At 36.6% G+C, this 17636-nt stretch overlaps 1 protein-coding gene across 4 annotated transcripts in view; it reads left to right on the forward strand.

Moving 5' to 3' along the window:
- The first annotated feature begins 567 nt into the window (after positions 1-567).
- LOC121890884 (rho GTPase-activating protein 8-like) overlaps positions 568-17636 on the forward strand; it is a 33219-nt gene continuing 16150 nt past the window's right edge. The window contains exons 1-14 of one of the 4 annotated variants that reach the window (XM_042403506.1): positions 568-675; positions 1134-1187; positions 2895-3029; positions 4734-4821; positions 5589-5720; positions 6816-6902; positions 6984-7082; positions 7550-7660; positions 7748-7821; positions 9304-9381; positions 11300-11428; positions 11545-11648; positions 12649-12834; positions 13033-16974. In XM_042403506.1, the coding sequence (XP_042259440.1) occupies positions 1148-1187; positions 2895-3029; positions 4734-4821; positions 5589-5720; positions 6816-6902; positions 6984-7082; positions 7550-7660; positions 7748-7821; positions 9304-9381; positions 11300-11428; positions 11545-11648; positions 12649-12834; positions 13033-13191 (1422 nt within the window). In that variant the 5' untranslated portion in view covers positions 568-675; positions 1134-1147 and the 3' untranslated portion in view covers positions 13192-16974. Of the gene's footprint in view, positions 676-732; positions 835-880; positions 1012-1133; positions 1188-2894; positions 3030-4733; positions 4822-5588; positions 5721-6815; positions 6903-6983; positions 7083-7549; positions 7661-7747; positions 7822-9303; positions 9382-11299; positions 11429-11544; positions 11649-12648; positions 12835-13032; positions 16975-17636 lie in introns of those variants that run through there. The other 3 variants (XM_042403508.1, XM_042403507.1, XM_042403509.1) reach the window with 3 other exon arrangements.

Genomic DNA, 17636 nt, shown 5'->3' on the forward strand with positions numbered 1-17636 from the left:
TCGGGCCCCTCCAAAGGGTCAGCAGATAAATCTGAGGGGTGGTGAGATGATTAATGGGAGAGGAAAGAAGAAAAAACAAAGTTCTGATACACAAATCTGTTTTCAGTTTTTGGACTTTTTCTCTAATCTTTGATTTTTGCTGAAATATTGGATCATTTGAACATTTATTGAAATGAAAGCATGTGAGAAGTTTAGAGGGAAAAATCACTATTTGGTGGAGCTGTTAACAACTCATAGACATGTGAAATGTGACCCCGACTACACACTGCTTTTTGTAAGACGTCAAAAGACAAAAAGGTTGGAAACCACTGGTTTCATCTTTAACAATGTGTTGTATTTTAAAAGCTTGTTATATTATCCATTGTGTCAAATCTTCATCTGAAAAGTAACTAAAGCTGTCAAATAAATGTAGTGGAGTAGAAAGTACAATATTTCCCTCTGAAATGTAGTGGAGTGGAAGTATAAAGTAGTACAAGTACTTCAAAACTGTACTTAATTACAGTACTTGAGTGAATGTACTTAATTACTTTCCACCACTGACACAAGACTTTCTTTTTCTACTGAGCATGCGCAGTAGCTCAGCCTACATGCGGTTGCACCTTGAGGAAGTTTGGATCAACTTTCTACCTGCGTGATGTGGAGGATTTCTTAATATTAGCTTCTCTACTGTTACAGGTGAGTGTTTGACGGTTTCTTACTGCTTCATATCTTCTCACTGACGATGTTAAAGTGTCACATTAAGCGCCGGAAGATGAAAAGATAAGAAGGTTCATCGTGTTAATGTCGTGTTTCGCTGTTAAACTCAGTTTTTTTGGCTTTAATGAAGCAGCTCAGGTGTGTCTGAGGTGTTGATCATTAGGTTCGCTGTGTCAGTCTGTGTGTTATTCTGCTCTTTAACCTTATCGAGTCTTCAAACTGTATTTTCAAGCTCAGATAACATCTCGAGTCTTTGATGGTTTTGTTCTGCTGATAATTCGTTCACTGAAATTCAGATTTTATGACTCTCTGAAGGTTTTATATCATTTCTACAATACTAACATTCATTTAAATATCAGTTTTTGTGTGTTTTAGGAGCCAACAGGGTTCAATCATGGTTATTAATCTCTATTTTTGTCCTTTTTCTTCATGTTCAGACTTTCCATCAATAATGACTTCAACAGCTGATCTGGAGCAGCTGGCACAAGTTGGTGAGTTTAAAACACACAAGACAAGATGACATATAACAATAACATAGAATCAGCAAACAGACACGTTATGAATGTAATGATGATGATGATCAGGAGAAACTTCATCCACAGTTTCACTACGTGCAAGTTATCAAGTGTCCGCTCATGTGACACACAGTGTTTCCAGTAACAGTCTCAGACTTCCCATTAAGACCACAGCGTGTGGAGGTTTATTGATTAATAAGGAGGTCCGTCACTCTCACAGGTACAAATACAACACCTGGTGGAATAACCTGTGATTAAATAATAAATAAGCTCAGATGAGACATTCAAAGTCGATAAATTGAGAAATCTTGAAGTTTAATTTACATAAAAGAGACAAAACATGATTTTTTTTTTTTAGTTTTCTGTCTGATAACATTTTAAAATATTAAACATGTTTCTCAATCTTTGATAAAATGATATATTTCATATTTATCTGGACAGTATCAGATATATGACTCTTATTTTCAGTCACAGGTTCTTTATAATTACTGTGTGTGTTTGGCCCTTAAAGACCCCTGAAGGATCATTATTATTATTATTATTATTATTATTATTATTATTATTATTATTATTATATACTCTTCTTATTCTCATGATCTACTAACAAGTTGTTGTTTACCAATAACTAGTAAAGTGTGAGTCACACTGACATCATGTCTGCGTTCAGATTTGATGAGTTTCGACGCAAATTACAGAAACAGTGACACACTTCCTGAAGATATCATTATCTCTGACATCTACCACTAATAAACCTCCATAAATGGAGACTAAATGTAAACAAATATAAGCTAAAAACACCACACACACACACACACACACACACACACACACACACACACTCAGCTGATGGAGGATTAATTCACCTTTAAACCTTTTAGTCTCAGTTTGCTTCAAACATCTTCCTCCTCCTCATCCTCAGAGTCACAACTCACAGGCATGAAACATATTTTTAGATTCATTGTGACTTTGTGAAGATATTATTGTCTCATGAATAAATGTTTGTAAATCTGCATAGAAATAAAATAAAGAAGATGCTCCTTAGACCTGCAGAACCTCCTCAGTATCCGCTGATACTTTGAATAATTCAGCATATTGTTTTTTGACAAAATGTAAAGAAATATAAGCTTAAAATAACTGAAGTCGTAGCCCTCAGTTTAGCAGAGTTAGACCTCCTGTTTTCATCCCCCAAAAGCCTTCTGGGAAGTGTAGTTCTGCTGCTGACAGTGTTGGTGATTTCCAGGTGTTTCCTTCACCTTCATGTCTGATAGAGATCAATACTGAGTTTCAGTTTCTTCTTCTTTCACTGTGAATAAAGTCGCAGCAGAGACTTTCTCTTTCTTCTTCTTCTCCTGCCTCTCTGAGCTAAATTGGTCCGTTCAGTCAGAGCAGATCATTTCCTGTCTGCTATCAGACCGATGACTGTGTGTTTACTAAAAGCTTCCCGCAGCGCCGCAGAATAAACATCCCCAGCAGAGCAGCGATGGTGGTGATAGTTTCCAGCCAGTCGTCTGGCTCTGCTCCCGACTCGTAATCTGTGTTCTTTAGGAACAGATAAGAACATGATGTCGTTAACTGGTAGGTGGCGCCCCCCACACACAGTAGCGGGAATCTGTGCTCTGCGCTTCAGATTGAAACTGAACTTCATGTGTAAAATGTTTGTTTGTTTTCCTGTAACTGTTGCAGAGCTTCAGAGGGAGGAAGACGAGGATGAGGAGGGTGTCTCAGACCGTCCGTCACCTCCTCCCGGCGGCACGTTCAGACCCGATTCATCACATCCGTACTACGACGTGGCTCGACACGGCATCATCCAGGTCTCCGGTCAGTCTGACTGTAACCATGGAAACATACGGCTGAGATCAATATATATATTCTATATTCTCACTTAATCAGGAAAACGCCTAATTAGAGCTGCAACTAACGATGATATTCTCCATTAATCGGCTAGAAAATGAAGGAAACGTCTTTAAGTGTCTTGTTTCATCTGATCAACAGTCAGAAACATAAATATATTCAGTTTATATCATGAATGACACAGAAAAGCTTAAAAAAACCACTAAAACAATAATTATCACACTAATTAATCAACCGATCGTTGCAGCTTCACATCTAATCCTGTGATTCTACTTTAGCAAAGCTTATAAATATAACTTTAATTCTACTTTATGTTTATTATGATATTATTAGTATTATATTTATTATTTGTATTATTATAAAGCTCATAGTAGGTGGTGATGTCATATATTGAAAGATGTTTCTAATATTTTGTTCACTATGAGGACAAAATATTAATAATGATGATAAAATAATATTTTTATTTATTGATATCGTCACATTTTTACATTTGTAATAATATTGTTATATTATTATTATTGTATCTGTATCAGCTTTGGCTCTGAAATTTCATATCGTTGCATCTCTGACATATTATGATGGAAGAGATATTTAATAGATTCATATATAATGATGGAAGAGAATTTATTATGATAGTATAATATATAAAAGTGTGAAAGCTGTGATTCCTCGTGTCAAACATCTAAATGACTTCATTAGTCTGAATGTTGGTTCATATTTCTCTCTGATCACATGTTTTCCTCTCAAACTCTCAGATAAAGATTCTGCTGCTGTTTTGTCTGCAGGCTTCATTCACATCCTTAAAGCAGCTTTAATCAATATGACCTATAACTGCACAGTCTGATCTATGTGTGTAATGTGTTGGTGATGAACCTACAGAGAATTATCAGTGACTCTGCAGCTCCTCTCGGCTTTACGGAGCTTTATAGTGAGTTTCAGCTCATTGTTTATCTGTCCGGCTGAAACTTTACTGTTCTGGTTCACTCTCAGCGTCTCATAGCGTCGTTTTTTAGAGAAAAAGCTGTCAAAAACCACTGTACACTACCTGCTCAGTTAGCTGTAGACTAGCTGGTGAACATAGTGGAGCATTTAGCAGCTAAAGAGTCAGATATTTCCCTCAGGAGTTGGTAGAGAACAAAAACAGAGCTAAAAGAGAGTGAATATTGGACTCACATTCACCAGGTGGACAGAAACACGACTCCACATGAATGATAATGTTGCTCTGTAACTGCTGGATGTGGAAATAAACAACTGTTTGCTAACATGTTAGCCACAACTGCTCTATAAGCTGATAATATGACAGAAGTCATGTTTAGAGACTATTGTGCTGAAAACAAGTGGACAGAAAACATAATTTCAAGCAGCTTTAACTAGATTGAAACTACAAAAGATTAAGAATAGAACCCTGAGGAACCCCACAAGTAATTATTGACATCATCAATGTGATGATCATGTTTTAACTGCTGGATGTGGAAATAAGCAACCGTTTGCTAACAAGTTCAACATATCAACTGGAAAGCTGATGATATGAGTTGTGTTCACTACTTGTTTCTGAATAAGACCAGCGGACAAAACATCAGTTAATGCAGGTTTAAACATTAAACTTCAGTGTTGAGATGTGTGTTGATCAGCAGGAATCACTGAGTTTATACTCGTTTGTTTCCTCTTCAGGAGACGACAACTACGGCAGGAAGTTGATCATCTTCAGCAGCTGCTGTCTGCCTCCATCACACCAGCTCAACCACCGCCGGCTGCTGGAGTACGTCCACAATAAAACCAGAGCTGCTCGTTATGTTCTCCATTCATCATTCTGTCTATAAAATGTCAGACAGCAGTGAAAAATATCTGTTATAATCATCTGATCAACAGTTAAAAATCCAAATATATTCAGTTTATTGTCACAGAAAAACCTCAAATTCTCATATTTGAGAAGCTTCCAGTAAATATTTTGCATTTTTGCTTAAAAAATGTCTAAAACGATGATTTAATTCTCATAATAGTTCAACTGATCGTTGCAGCTCTATAAAGTATAAAAAGTCTTGCTGTGATGTTCTTCATGGTCTTACAGCAGCATAGAGCTCAAATAATTAAAAGATTCATTGATTATAAGAAAATTAATGAACAGCTATTTAATAATTGAATAATAATTGATTAATAATAATAATAATAATAATGATAATTGTTTATCATTTTTCTGGCAAAAATGCCAAAATTTCACTGTCAGATGTGACAGTTTGATGCTTTTTCTACTTTTTCAACAATTAAATAAGAAAATAATCATCAGATTATTAGAAAAAGTAAATAAAGTGCAGCTTTACTTTGACAACATGAAGTTTAGTTTTTATACTGCGGACAGATGATCATTATTTATTTTATTCATGTTTTTAAATGTTTTATTTGCTCTTATTGATGCAGTTTGTCTTTTTTCTATTTTATCTTTTTATTACCGTTATTTGTTTACATCTGACTTGTACAAATAAAGTTTGACTTCAGATGTTTATTTGTCTGGTTGTTTTCCTGCTGCAGGTACCTGAAGTTCACGTTGGACCAGTATGTGGAGATGGACTACATACTGGTTTACTTCCACTACGGTCTGAAGAGCAGCAACAAGCCGTCGCTGCGATGGTTACGAGAAGCTTACAGCGAGTTCGACAGGAAGTACGTCACAAACACACAACTAGTCCTTTATTATACGACTAAAACATGGATTTAAGTGTTTTTGTTTTCACCATTTTTGTTAAAAGTGATTAACGGTGAAACAGCGTCTCATAAAAAGTGTTTTTTCATTTTCAGTCTCAGTTTTTGCAGGTTTTCTAGCATGTTTGTGTTTGTATTAGTTTGTTTATGTGTCACTAAAGTTAAAAAAAACCTGCAAAAACAAACATTTGAACAAGTTTGTACAAATATAAATGGAATATTTTAAACCTAAAATATAAAGACTGAAGCTGCAACGATCAGTCGATTGACAGAAAATTAATCAAACAATCGTTTTAGTCTTTTTTTTTTTTTAAGCCAAATTATCAACAAAATTGCTGTTTTCAGTTTCTCTGACGTGATGATTGGAAGCTTTTCTGTGTATCTTTGTATTTGTGACTTTTGATCAAATAACACAAGATGTTACGGCCTTTTTGTACTATTTTCTGACATTTTATAAACAAAACGATAAATTAGTTGTTGCAGCTCAAACAGAGATTGTATTTTATAAACTTAGCACAAAAAGTAAGGAAATTTGTGTTTGGTAGATTATTTCTTTGTTGTAACAATGCTTCTTAACAATAAATCTTACACCGTTGGAAAGCCTGGAAACAGCAGAGTGTGACCAGCATGAGGAGGAGGTGCCAGGCTGTTGTGGCTGTGTGTGGTTCTTCCACATGCTACTGAGGCTCCTGTTTGTTAAATGAATAAATTGTTAAATTGCGAATATGTCTTGTTTCTTCAAACTTCAATCATCCAATCCACCAAACACCAAACAAGAGTCAATGATAGAATAAGCTGTTTGGCATTGGCGGAGAAGATTTGGCAAATTTTTCATGGGCGCAACCCACATACTCAGCATTTGAAAGGGAAATAAACAGGCTTTCCAACGGTATAAGGTTTATTGGCAAGAAGCATTGTTACAACAAAGAAATAATCTACCAAACACAAATTTCCTTACTTTTTGTGCTAAGTTTATATATATTTATTTTAAGTCCACTGTCTTGATCCTGCTTTTGATATTGATAAAGACTCATCTTAAACTTCTTCTTGTTCCAGATACAAGAAGAACCTGAAGACTTTGTACGTCGTTCATCCTACAAACTTTATCCGAATCGTCTGGAACATTTTCAAACCTTTGATCAGGTAAACAAACGTCTGATTCAGCTGAGAGACTCGAACCGTCGTCAGTCGCACTAAAAGTTTCTTCTTCTCGTTTTCCTTCAGTCACAAGTTCGGGAAGAAGTTGACGTACGTGAACTACCTGGACGAGCTCAGAGATCACCTGAACTACGAGCAGCTCATCATCCCTCCTGACGTTCTCAGGTACTGTAGAGACACAAACAAACAAACAAACAGAATATTGATCGATTTGACTAAAAGCTTCATTTATTGCCATAAAATGAGGTTTTCTGATACACATTTCTCAAATTTCAGTCAAAAGTGTCTAAAATTAAACTATTAAGGCTGCAACTAACAATCATTTTAATTATCAATTAATCTGTCGATCATATTCTCGATTAATCGACTTGTTTGGTGTTTAATAATCAGAAAATAGTGAAACATGACCATCATGACATCATCAGACACCAAAACTATTCACTTTACTGTCATGTGAGACTAAAAAAAAGCAGCAAATTCTCACATTTAAGAATCTGAAACCATCAAATTTTTGACATTTTTTTGCTTTAAATATTACTGAAGTAATTTTCTGACAATCTTCTAATCAATAAATCGACACCTGATAGATTCTCCGTTGATCTTTTTGAATGTAACATGTTTTGTTTTCTCAGACATGATGAGAAGTTACGAGCTGATCAGACGGGCGGCCCCCCTCCCTCAGTGAAGACCCCCCCGCCTCGACCCCCGCTGCCCACGCAGCAGTTTGGTGTCAGTCTGCAGTAGTGAGTGTTTACCAAACTCTTCATCAATTTAAACATCGTCAATCATTTATCAATCAATCAATCAATCAATCGATGTTTTCTGAACAGCCTCAGAGAGAAGAACAGGGCGGCGATAATCCCGCCTGTCATGAGTCAGACTGTCGTCTACCTGAAGGAGAAAGGTGAGCGTCTCCGTTAACGTTGATTTAAGACTTCAGTCCAACTTTAACTTAAATATACATGTAAAGCTGCAACTTTATTGATTAATCACTTAGTTGTTTGGTCCATAAAATGTCAGAAAATGGTGAAAAATGTTGATCGATGTTTCCAAAAGTCCAAGACGACGTCCTCAAATGTCTCGTTTTTTGTCCACAACTCAAATATCTTCAGTTTGCTGTCAGAGAGACGAAAGAAACCAGAAAATGTTCATATTTAAGAAGCTGAATCAGAGAATTTTGGCTTTTTTTTCTTTAAATTTAAATTCAATTATTTAAATAGTTGGTGATTATTTTTCAACGAATCATTTCGGCTGCTTGTATCCGTCACTGGTCCTGAATAAGCAACAGAAAACAGATTGATGGATCAACTAATCAATTAATCGACTAATCGTGGCAGCTTTAATAAAAAGTTATTGTTGGTCTGATGCAGCTAACGATTAATATCAATTAATAATATCAATTAATCTACAGATTATTATCTCGAGTAATTTTATCGTCACGTTTGACAAAGAAAAGCTTCAAATCTTTCAGCGTTTTTGCTTAAAAAAGTGATTAAAACGATTATTTGATAAATTAATGAGGTGTTTTAGTGTAAAGTAGAAATTAAACTATGAAAAAGTTTGAGTCAGTTTTCCAGCAGAGATGCTAAAACGTCAGATGTGACTGTTTGACGTGTTGAAAATAAAATAACCACAAAATGATCATATGAGCTTTAATTTGATCAGAGAGCCGTTTTATCTGCTTTCTGATGAACTGATGAATAATTCAGCCTGATAGATTTTAATTATGATTATTATTAATAATGATAATAATAATTATAATATCTAATATCGTCTTTCAAATCGCTCAAAAGGCTTTTGTATAATCTCCTTTAATGTCTTTTAAATATTTTATTTAAAAATGTCTTGTTATCTTTAATATATATATTTTTTTACTTTATGTTCTTATTCAGTTTTGAAACACTTGTTTTTTGCTCTTTTATTTTGTCCTTGTAAATCACTTTGCAACCCCAGATAAGTGCTATAAAAATAAACATTATTATTATTATTATTATTATTATTATTATTATTATTATTATTATTATTATTAATGACACCTGTCCCTCAGCTTATAGTGACGTGTAAACTTTGCCTCTTTTATTCTGATCAACAACACAAATCTGTTCATGTGTGAAGATCTTCAGCCATTAAATTAATATTCATTTATTATTCATTAATTTAAAAAAACCCACTAAACTTTCTCTCAAATGTTTTTCTGTTTTTTATGTTTATAACTTTAAAGTCGTCATGTTTGATTCTGTGAATCTGATCAGAGACTAAAAAAAATAATCAGCAGAAAAACAATGAAGTCAGTTTTCTTGGTATTTTTCTTCTTCGTGGCCTTTTCTTCGCTCAGTGAGTGATGATGATGATGATGATGATGACAAAGGTCTGTGTGTGTCTGCAGGCGTCAGGACGGAGGGCATCTTCAGGCGCTCGGCTCGAGTTCAGCTCATCAAGGATGTTCAGAAACTCTATAACCTGGGTGAGTGAGTGACTTTATCTCTGTCCACCAGGAAGCGCAGATCAATACGTGTGTGTGTGTGTGTGTGTGTGTGTGTGTGTGTGTGTGTGTGTGTGTGTGTGTGTGTGTGTGTGTGTGTGTGTGACTTTCCACTTCATTAGACTTCAGAGCAGGACAGGAAGTCGTCCAGCAGTCAGAGCTGCAACTAACGATTAGTTTCACCGTTAATTGATTAATCGTTTGCTCTGTAAAATTTCAGAAATTAATGAAATATTCCGTCCGCAGTTTCCTGAAGCTCGATGTGATTAAATTGCTTCTTATGTCATTCCGTCGATTCAAAACACCAAGAAATTCAGTTTATTAGCATAGAAGACAAAGAAAGCAGCTCATTTAAACCATGAAACTAGTAAAAATTTGGCATTTTTGACACAAAATATCAGTTAAATGATGATGAAAGTGTTTACTGATCATCAGCTCTGGTTAAAGTAAAACAGTCAGAAAAGAAACTAATGATTGTTTTTTATTTCTTATTAATTTGCTGATTATTTCTCGATTAATTGACTGATTGTTTAGTCAATGAATCATCAATATTAATATCGTCACCTTCCTAAAATAATGGCCCAAGTCATTTTTTGACAAAAATGATTTTTTTTGCCTAAATCATCTTCTCCTCCTTCACCATAGCAACGGTCGCTGAGGATCATGGGTAGGCTAATGTAGCCGCTTCCGCTATCGTACAAAACTAAACCAAAATTGAACGGTCTGTTGAATTTGGTTTTCTGGATTTTCGTTGGTAAACAAAAAAGGAATAGATCACGTGATTTCATTTTTTGTTTTTGGTTTAAAATGAAAAAGGAAAAAAAACATGTGACTTCCGTATTTGGTTTCAAACGCAAAAACCAATCGGCTGAATGTCCGCAGACCTGCTGGATATTCAATCTAAAAAGGAATAACGATAAAACGAATCGGCAAAAACCAACAACAGACCGGGTTTGATTGGTTTTTCGTTATTTGATTCTGACACCAAAAACGATTTTTTTGTTTTCTGTTTTGAAATAAATAACAGATATACGTTTTTTTGGCTTCTGAATTACAAATGAATTACGAATTATCCGATGATACCCGGACCGTTGTGGATCAGTCTGATCATCTGAATCCAGTTTTCTAAGGACTCTAGAAAGAATTTTAACAGCTTTTAAAGTCCTGGTTGATGTGGTTTTTGACACCTGAGGTCACTGGTTTTAACTGCATGTAGTTTAATAAACAGAAGAGCAGCTGGTGCGTCTGTTGACAGGGAAGCCAAACAAACTGGTGTTGTACGTCGTCAGTTTGAATCCAGACTCTGAAACTACGACACAGAAAGGAAATTACAAAAGATAAAAACACTGAATGGCCACTGCTGATTAAGATTAAACTTTACAGGAATATCGAACCCGTCGTCTGAGTATCAGTCTGTTGTTGGTTGTTGCTGCTGTCAGCTGAGAATCACAAGTTAGAAACATTCTTGATAAACTTTCATAGAAACTTTGCCAACTTTGCAGCTCAATATGTTCTAAAGTATCACATTTACACCAAAAACACGATTAGCAGTTTGTCTCAAACTCAACATCTATATATTTTTTTTTCAACTGATTAATTGTTGTCTGTAAAACATCAGAAAATTACAATTTCTCAACTGTCATCTTCTGACTTCATTTATTAAGATTTTTAAACCTGCTAAACCTCAGCATGTTAGCATGTTAGCATGTTAGCATTATCATTGTGCATTTAGAGAAGTGCTTTTTAAATAAATCTGTGTTCAGAACGTTAATCAAAACTCACCTTTTCAGAACTGCTTCTCATGTGTGATGAATGTCTCGTTCTTTTAGTGTGTTTGTAGTTTATTTTGTTGAGTATCTGTAAATAAAATGTATTATTATAATTATTTGAACCGGTTCAGGGAAGCCTGTAAACTTTGAGCTGTACGACGACGTCCACGTTCCCGCTGTGATCCTGAAGACGTTTCTCAGAGAGCTTCCTGAACCTCTGCTGACCTTCAGAGTCTACAACCAGGTTCAGGACATCCTCAGTGAGTACAGGAGGAGGAGGAGGATGATGATGATGATGATGATGATGATGATGGTATTAACACATGAACATCAGGAACATATCAGTGTAGAGACGTGGATTTGTTGTGTGTTTCAGATGTGGAGAGCTCTCTGCGGGTGTCGAGGTGTAAGCAGATCGTTGAAAGTCTTCCTGAACATAACTTCATCGTGACGAAGTATCTGCTGTGTTTCCTCCACATGGTGAATCTGCTCTCTCATATGTTGATGTGTTTACGTTGTATTTACACTGAAGGACTGTTTAGACGGTTCACCGCTGAAACCTGAACAAACACATGTAACACAGATGTTCAGCTTTAGTGTTCAGAATGATGTTAATACATGCGATGCAGCTAAAACTCTTCACACTGACAGATTTAAAATAACTGTAACCAGACTCAGTGATTCAGTGTGAAACAGGTGAAAGCTTCATTAAAAGTAGGAAGGATGGTAGGTGGTGTAGGTAGGACGCAACGAAGGTTGGTAGGAATGATCGTAGGAAGGTAGGAAGTAGGTATGTTAGTCTGTAGGGTGGGTGAGTAGGACAGTAGATTGGTAGGACTGAAGGTTAGTAGACAGACAGTAGGACAGTTGTCGGGTGGTTGGTTGGACAGTAAGTAAATAGGACAGAAGGTTGGTAGGAATGATGATCAAAAAGTAGGACACAGGTGAGTGTAGATCCAATAGAAGGACTGTATGTAGGATGGTAGTGAGGTTGGAAGGATGGTAGGACTGTTGGTAGGATGGTAGTGAGGTTGGAAGGATGGTAGGATTGTATGTAGGATGGTAGTGAGGTTGGAAGGATGGTAGGACTGTAGGTAGGATGGTAGTGAGGTTGGAAGGATGGTAGGATTGTATGTAGGATGGTAGTGAGGTTGGAAGGATGGTAGGACTGTAGGTATGTCAGTGGAGTGATGGGACAGAAGTTAAGTCGGTAGGACAGAAGGTCGGCAGATAGGATGGTAGCGGAGTTGATGGCGAGGTTGGTAGGACTGTAGGTACAATGGTGGACAACTGGTAGATAAGAAGGTAGGATGGTGGGTACTAGCTTGTTATCAATAATCAGAATAATAAATCTTTTATGCATAATATCTAGCTTGAAGTTACATCAAATAACAAAGAAAAACATGTTTAAACAAATAGTTAAACGTTAGAATACAGTAGAAACAGAAACGTTAGAGTAACGGGTGTCTGACGTCCTCAGGTGTCTCTGGAGAGCATCGTCAACAAGATGAGTGCGTCTAACCTGGCCTGTGTGTTCGGGGTGAACCTGGTTTGGCCTCGTCAGGGTTCGATCTCTCTGACCGCTCTGACCCCCATCAACATCTTCACCGAGATCCTCATCGAACATTTCCACAGCGTGTTCGGCTCCCGCTGCCCACCTGCACAGGTAACACCCTGAACCGGCAGATCAACAAACCACATCTGGCTCCAGAGGAATTTATGTTTTTTTTTAATTTTTAAAGATTATTTTTTGGACACTTTGGCTCAATGAGATATTTCAACAACTACTGAACAAGCTTCCATAACATTAAAACATTCGTGGTCCTCAGAGGATGAATCCTAATGAACTCCTGACTCTTTTTAGCGCCACCATCTGGACAAAACGCCTGTTTCTGCCCAGAACATATCAAAAATATCAAAGCCTGAGCACATTCCTGCCTCCCAGAGGATGAACCATTTCCATTTTGGACACTTTGAGTTTTCTTGTGGCGCCACCTTCAGGACAGAATGTCAACAAATATGAGGACATCTATCAAAAGACTGTTTCTCCTTCTCTTTAATGGTTCTGATTGTATTAAACCAGCAGTTCCCAAATTAAGAGCATTTTAAGTAAACCGTGACACACTGTGCTAAAGTTTTAGGCACTAAAAGTGGAGTGTTTCCAAAAATAATGCCATGAATAGTTTTTATTTATCAATTAACTTGATACAAACCACTGTATTAAATCATTGGGGGCAATTTTATAAATGATGAGAAGGTCTGATTCATTTGTTTGATATTTAAATCGCTGGATGAACCCAAATCCAACGTTCACATCTGGATATTTTGTCAGTTTTTTCAGCTCATTTTCAGAAAATTTACCACATCATACAAAATGTAAAAGTTTCTCTGTTGCTCAACGCCAACATATGTAGGGTTGTAGTCAACCAAAGAAAATCTTGGTTGACTAAAATCGTACATAATCTTCAACTAATCGATTGTATTTACTTGTGTTTTTTATGTTTTTTATATTTTACTGTGTGGTCAGTAAACTACATATTCTCCATATTGTTCTAATTTTGTATCGTTTGCACTAAATGAAAATATTCAAACATGAAAACAGACACGAATCAAATCTTTTGTTCTTGAATTTTGTTTATTAATGATTCCATTTTTCGTAAGAACTTGGTACAAAAAAGTGAGACTACTCTTTAACCATTTACCAACTTCCATCGATCAACTTTTTAATGCATCATAAAGAAGAAAAAACTACATTGGCATATTTAAAACAAACACTTTTCCTATACACACTATCCACTGGACAGTCCCCTTATTAATGACAAAGAAAAAACTTCTACTTCAACAGCCAACAGACATTTTCATTTCCATCTAAACACCTTTCGTGTCGTCGCCGCCTCCTCATGGCAAAATAATACATCAAACGTTGCAAGCTAGAAGTCAGAATGCAGAACTGGCAAACAATAGAAAATCCCAATGTTCTCTTTTCTTTTTTTTTTTTTTGCTCCTTGATAAAAGAATATAAAAATGTTCTAACTTTTTTTTTTTTCTTATTTGTTCAAATGTTGTGTCATGTATTAAAATAGATCTGTTTAAGCACTGCACAGTTTCTCCCGGAGAAGATTTTCTAGAAACGGATGACGAAGGTTTTTTTTCGGGGGGCGACGGGGACGGACGGACGGACGGATGGACGGACGGACGGGTGACGTGGGGACTGAAGGGTGGAGCATCGACGCGACACGGAGCGCTGATATGGTTTCCATTTTGTTTTGTTTTTTTCCCCCACCTGGAGTCTCGTGGCGGTCCTGCAGCTCTCAGGTGAGCGTTGGATATGCATCACATGGTACATTCTGACATCAGGAGCTTCTTCACTCAACCCAAGTGTGAGATTTGATGTGAACCAACTCCGCTCTGATCATGATTTATTCATTTATAAAGGCAAGCGAGGTACAATGTTAATGCATATCTGCTGTTTGTCTCACAGATGCAGAACCTGCAGCGCGTCGGGGAGCCGATGACGGTAAAACTGTTTGAACTGTTAAAAGCCTCATGAAACAACATTTGAGTGATGTTCAGGTACAAGAGGGATTTAAATCAAATCCTTCACATTTGATTGGACTGCTAAAAGTGGGCGGAGCTTAGGCATGAATGAATCAGACCTCAGCATCCACTTCCTGTCTGTCTCCATATAACTCTGATGGAAGTGTAGTTTTATATGAGCGATGTAGCTGCTACTCAACCAAAGTCACGTTTGATTGGATGAATGTCGTCTGGGTGCTTTGATGGAAATTAAAATGTATTTTTTTCATTTCATGAGGCCTTTAAAAGTTTTTACTGTGTTTAAATGTTCTTCTCCTCGATATAAAACCACCTCTGCAGTATTATAAAGAATTAAAACACTTTTATGAAATAAAACGTCCTTCAGGGAAGAAGAGCAGAGAAGCTGTTTCATATCACTGAAGTCGTTTGAATTATTTTGTTAATTTTATGGTTTTGTTTACCTCAGACAACATTTTAACATCTTAAACAATAAACTAACTCATTACATTTATTTTCTTTGTGAAATGTGAATCATCCTGCAGGTGAATGTTTTATTTCATACAAGTGTGATAATTTCTTCTGATAGCAGCCGAGTTGGTTTCTGGAATTTAAATTCAGTATTTATGGAGCAGAAATTAGAAACATGAGAGGATTATTTTTAATTTCAGGGAATAATTTATCAAAAGTTTCTCTCCCCAGACTCACAGCAGGCTCTGTATTCTGATGAGTGTTTCTTTTTTTTTTTTAAACATATAACCTTTGCATTCGGCTCGGCGCCGACTGACGGCGGGAAAATATTTAACTGTTTGGTTCAAATCTTAAAAGTTTCTGATCTGTGAACAAGTTTGATATTTGTGTCCAAAGTATTTTCTATTTTAACACAATTTACTGAAACTCATAAAGTCACAGCGTTAATTATATATAATTATATATAATTATATATAATTATATATCTGAGCTGAACTCATCGATCACTAGTTCATTCATAGTTTTGTCATTTTTCAAGCAAAAAACAACAACAAATCTGTTTCCAGCTTCTCTGTTTTAAATCTTTCTAAACTTTATATTTGTGTTTTGTATAAATCAGATAAAATAAGACATTTAAAGACGTCACCGTCAACTTTAGCAAAGTGTAACAGCTGATATTCATTATTCTCTGAGCAGACGATTCATCAGATTAACGTTAGTTTCAGCCTTCAGGTCTTTGCGCACCGAGTCCGTTTTTTTTCGTCCGCACGTTAAAAAAATAAATACGACTCGTTTCGTCCGTCGTTAAAGTTTTCGGAGCAGGTTCGAGCCTTTACAGAGTTGTTTGACCACTCAGAGCCACCGTACACGCAAACAACACAGCCTGGAAACACTGATACTATCAGCTGATCACAGGACGACTATTGATCAGGATCTGGTCTGTATGTTGCAGCGTTTCGAGGCTGCGGATCCAGTCGATCACCTGTGATCAGGTTCAGGATCAATCGGATCCTGGATATCGGTGTTCTTCTTCTTTTTACTGTGTGGTTCTTTCTTTTTCTTTCAAGAATTTACCACAAAATCATCCTCACTGCTTGACGACTCCGTTTCGCCTCGTATTGCGGATTTTCGCAAAGAATATAGTAATAAAAGGCATCGGACTCAGTGTGCGAGGTTTCTGTGCGTAACGATTTTTGTCGGGTGACGGATTAAAAAAAACGGACTCGATGTGCAAAGACTGTTGATGTTTCTTATTTTGATCTCTGATTGTAGATTTACTGGATGTGAATCTAGTTTTAATCTTGATGTTTTCCAGCTGCTAAAGATGTGAAATATTTAGTTTTTACAGAACAAAATATTTAAATGTCTTGTTTTCTGGCAGCTTTTATTGAAAATAGAAAATTCTTTGGACAAAATGCTGCAAAAACCCTCCGACGTTAAAGACTCGCTTCGCTTCATATGATGGTTGAAGCTTCGGACTTTAATTAAACTTCCGGGACGGTTTAGTCTTCGTATTGCTCGTCGTTTTTTCGGCCGCGGACGTTTGACATGTTTAGTTTCGTGCAGTTGATGCTTCAACAGTAAGAATCTCTTCGTTATCTTTGATACTTAACAGACCGAACGCAGGTGACCTGGATATGACTGGAATAAAATAAAAATCACCTTCTTCTCACTTCTAACCTCACAAATCCCCCTTATTTATTTATTTGTTTATTTTTTTAATCCCGATAAAGGCATTTTTTTTTTTCTCTGAATTCTTTAAACCATTTGTTCATGTTTGTGCATCAGCAGGTAGCAGAGAGCTGCACCTCGACTGTGTGGTCAGTACAGTATGAGAAATAAAAAAAAAAAATGGACTAAATCTAAAATGTTTTTAACACTTAAACGGACCCTCTCTGGACCAGCAGGAAGACTAGCGAGACAAACGGGCCGAGCCGGAGACGATGGCGCCGTCCTGGTTTGATTCTCAACTGTTTGTTTGTTTTGGGAGGGAGGGGGGGGTTAACGACGTCAAACCAGGAGGACGTCACCGCCGTCCTCCCGGTAGTCAGAACGTGTTGTTGCAGTTTGACGGAGTTGTCCCGTTTCTGATTGACTGGTGTCTATAAAATGACGCAAAACAAAGAAAGACGAAAAACCCCTGGATTTTAAAACGATTTGTACTTGAGGCAGTGTTCATCTGTCAGATTAACAGGCTAGTCACCGTTAAATGTTCAGTCATAAAACACGAGTAAAAAAGCCAAAAATATAAAATAGGCAGGGAGAAAAAAAAACAAACCAAACAAACACTATATAGACATTATTAATAGATGAGCGATCCCAGTACAAAAACAAAGAGTTTTTGGCATATTTTCTATACTGGTTTAAGGGGAAAAGGGACTGAATGGATGCATCACACATCGACTTCTTGGACGTGTTGAAGTGCAGCTGAGAACAAACACTTTGAGCTCAGCAGCTCAAACA

Source organism: Thunnus maccoyii, chromosome 23 (genome assembly GCF_910596095.1).
Source record: "Thunnus maccoyii chromosome 23, fThuMac1.1, whole genome shotgun sequence".
Classification (NCBI taxonomy): Eukaryota; Metazoa; Chordata; class Actinopteri; order Scombriformes; family Scombridae; genus Thunnus; species Thunnus maccoyii.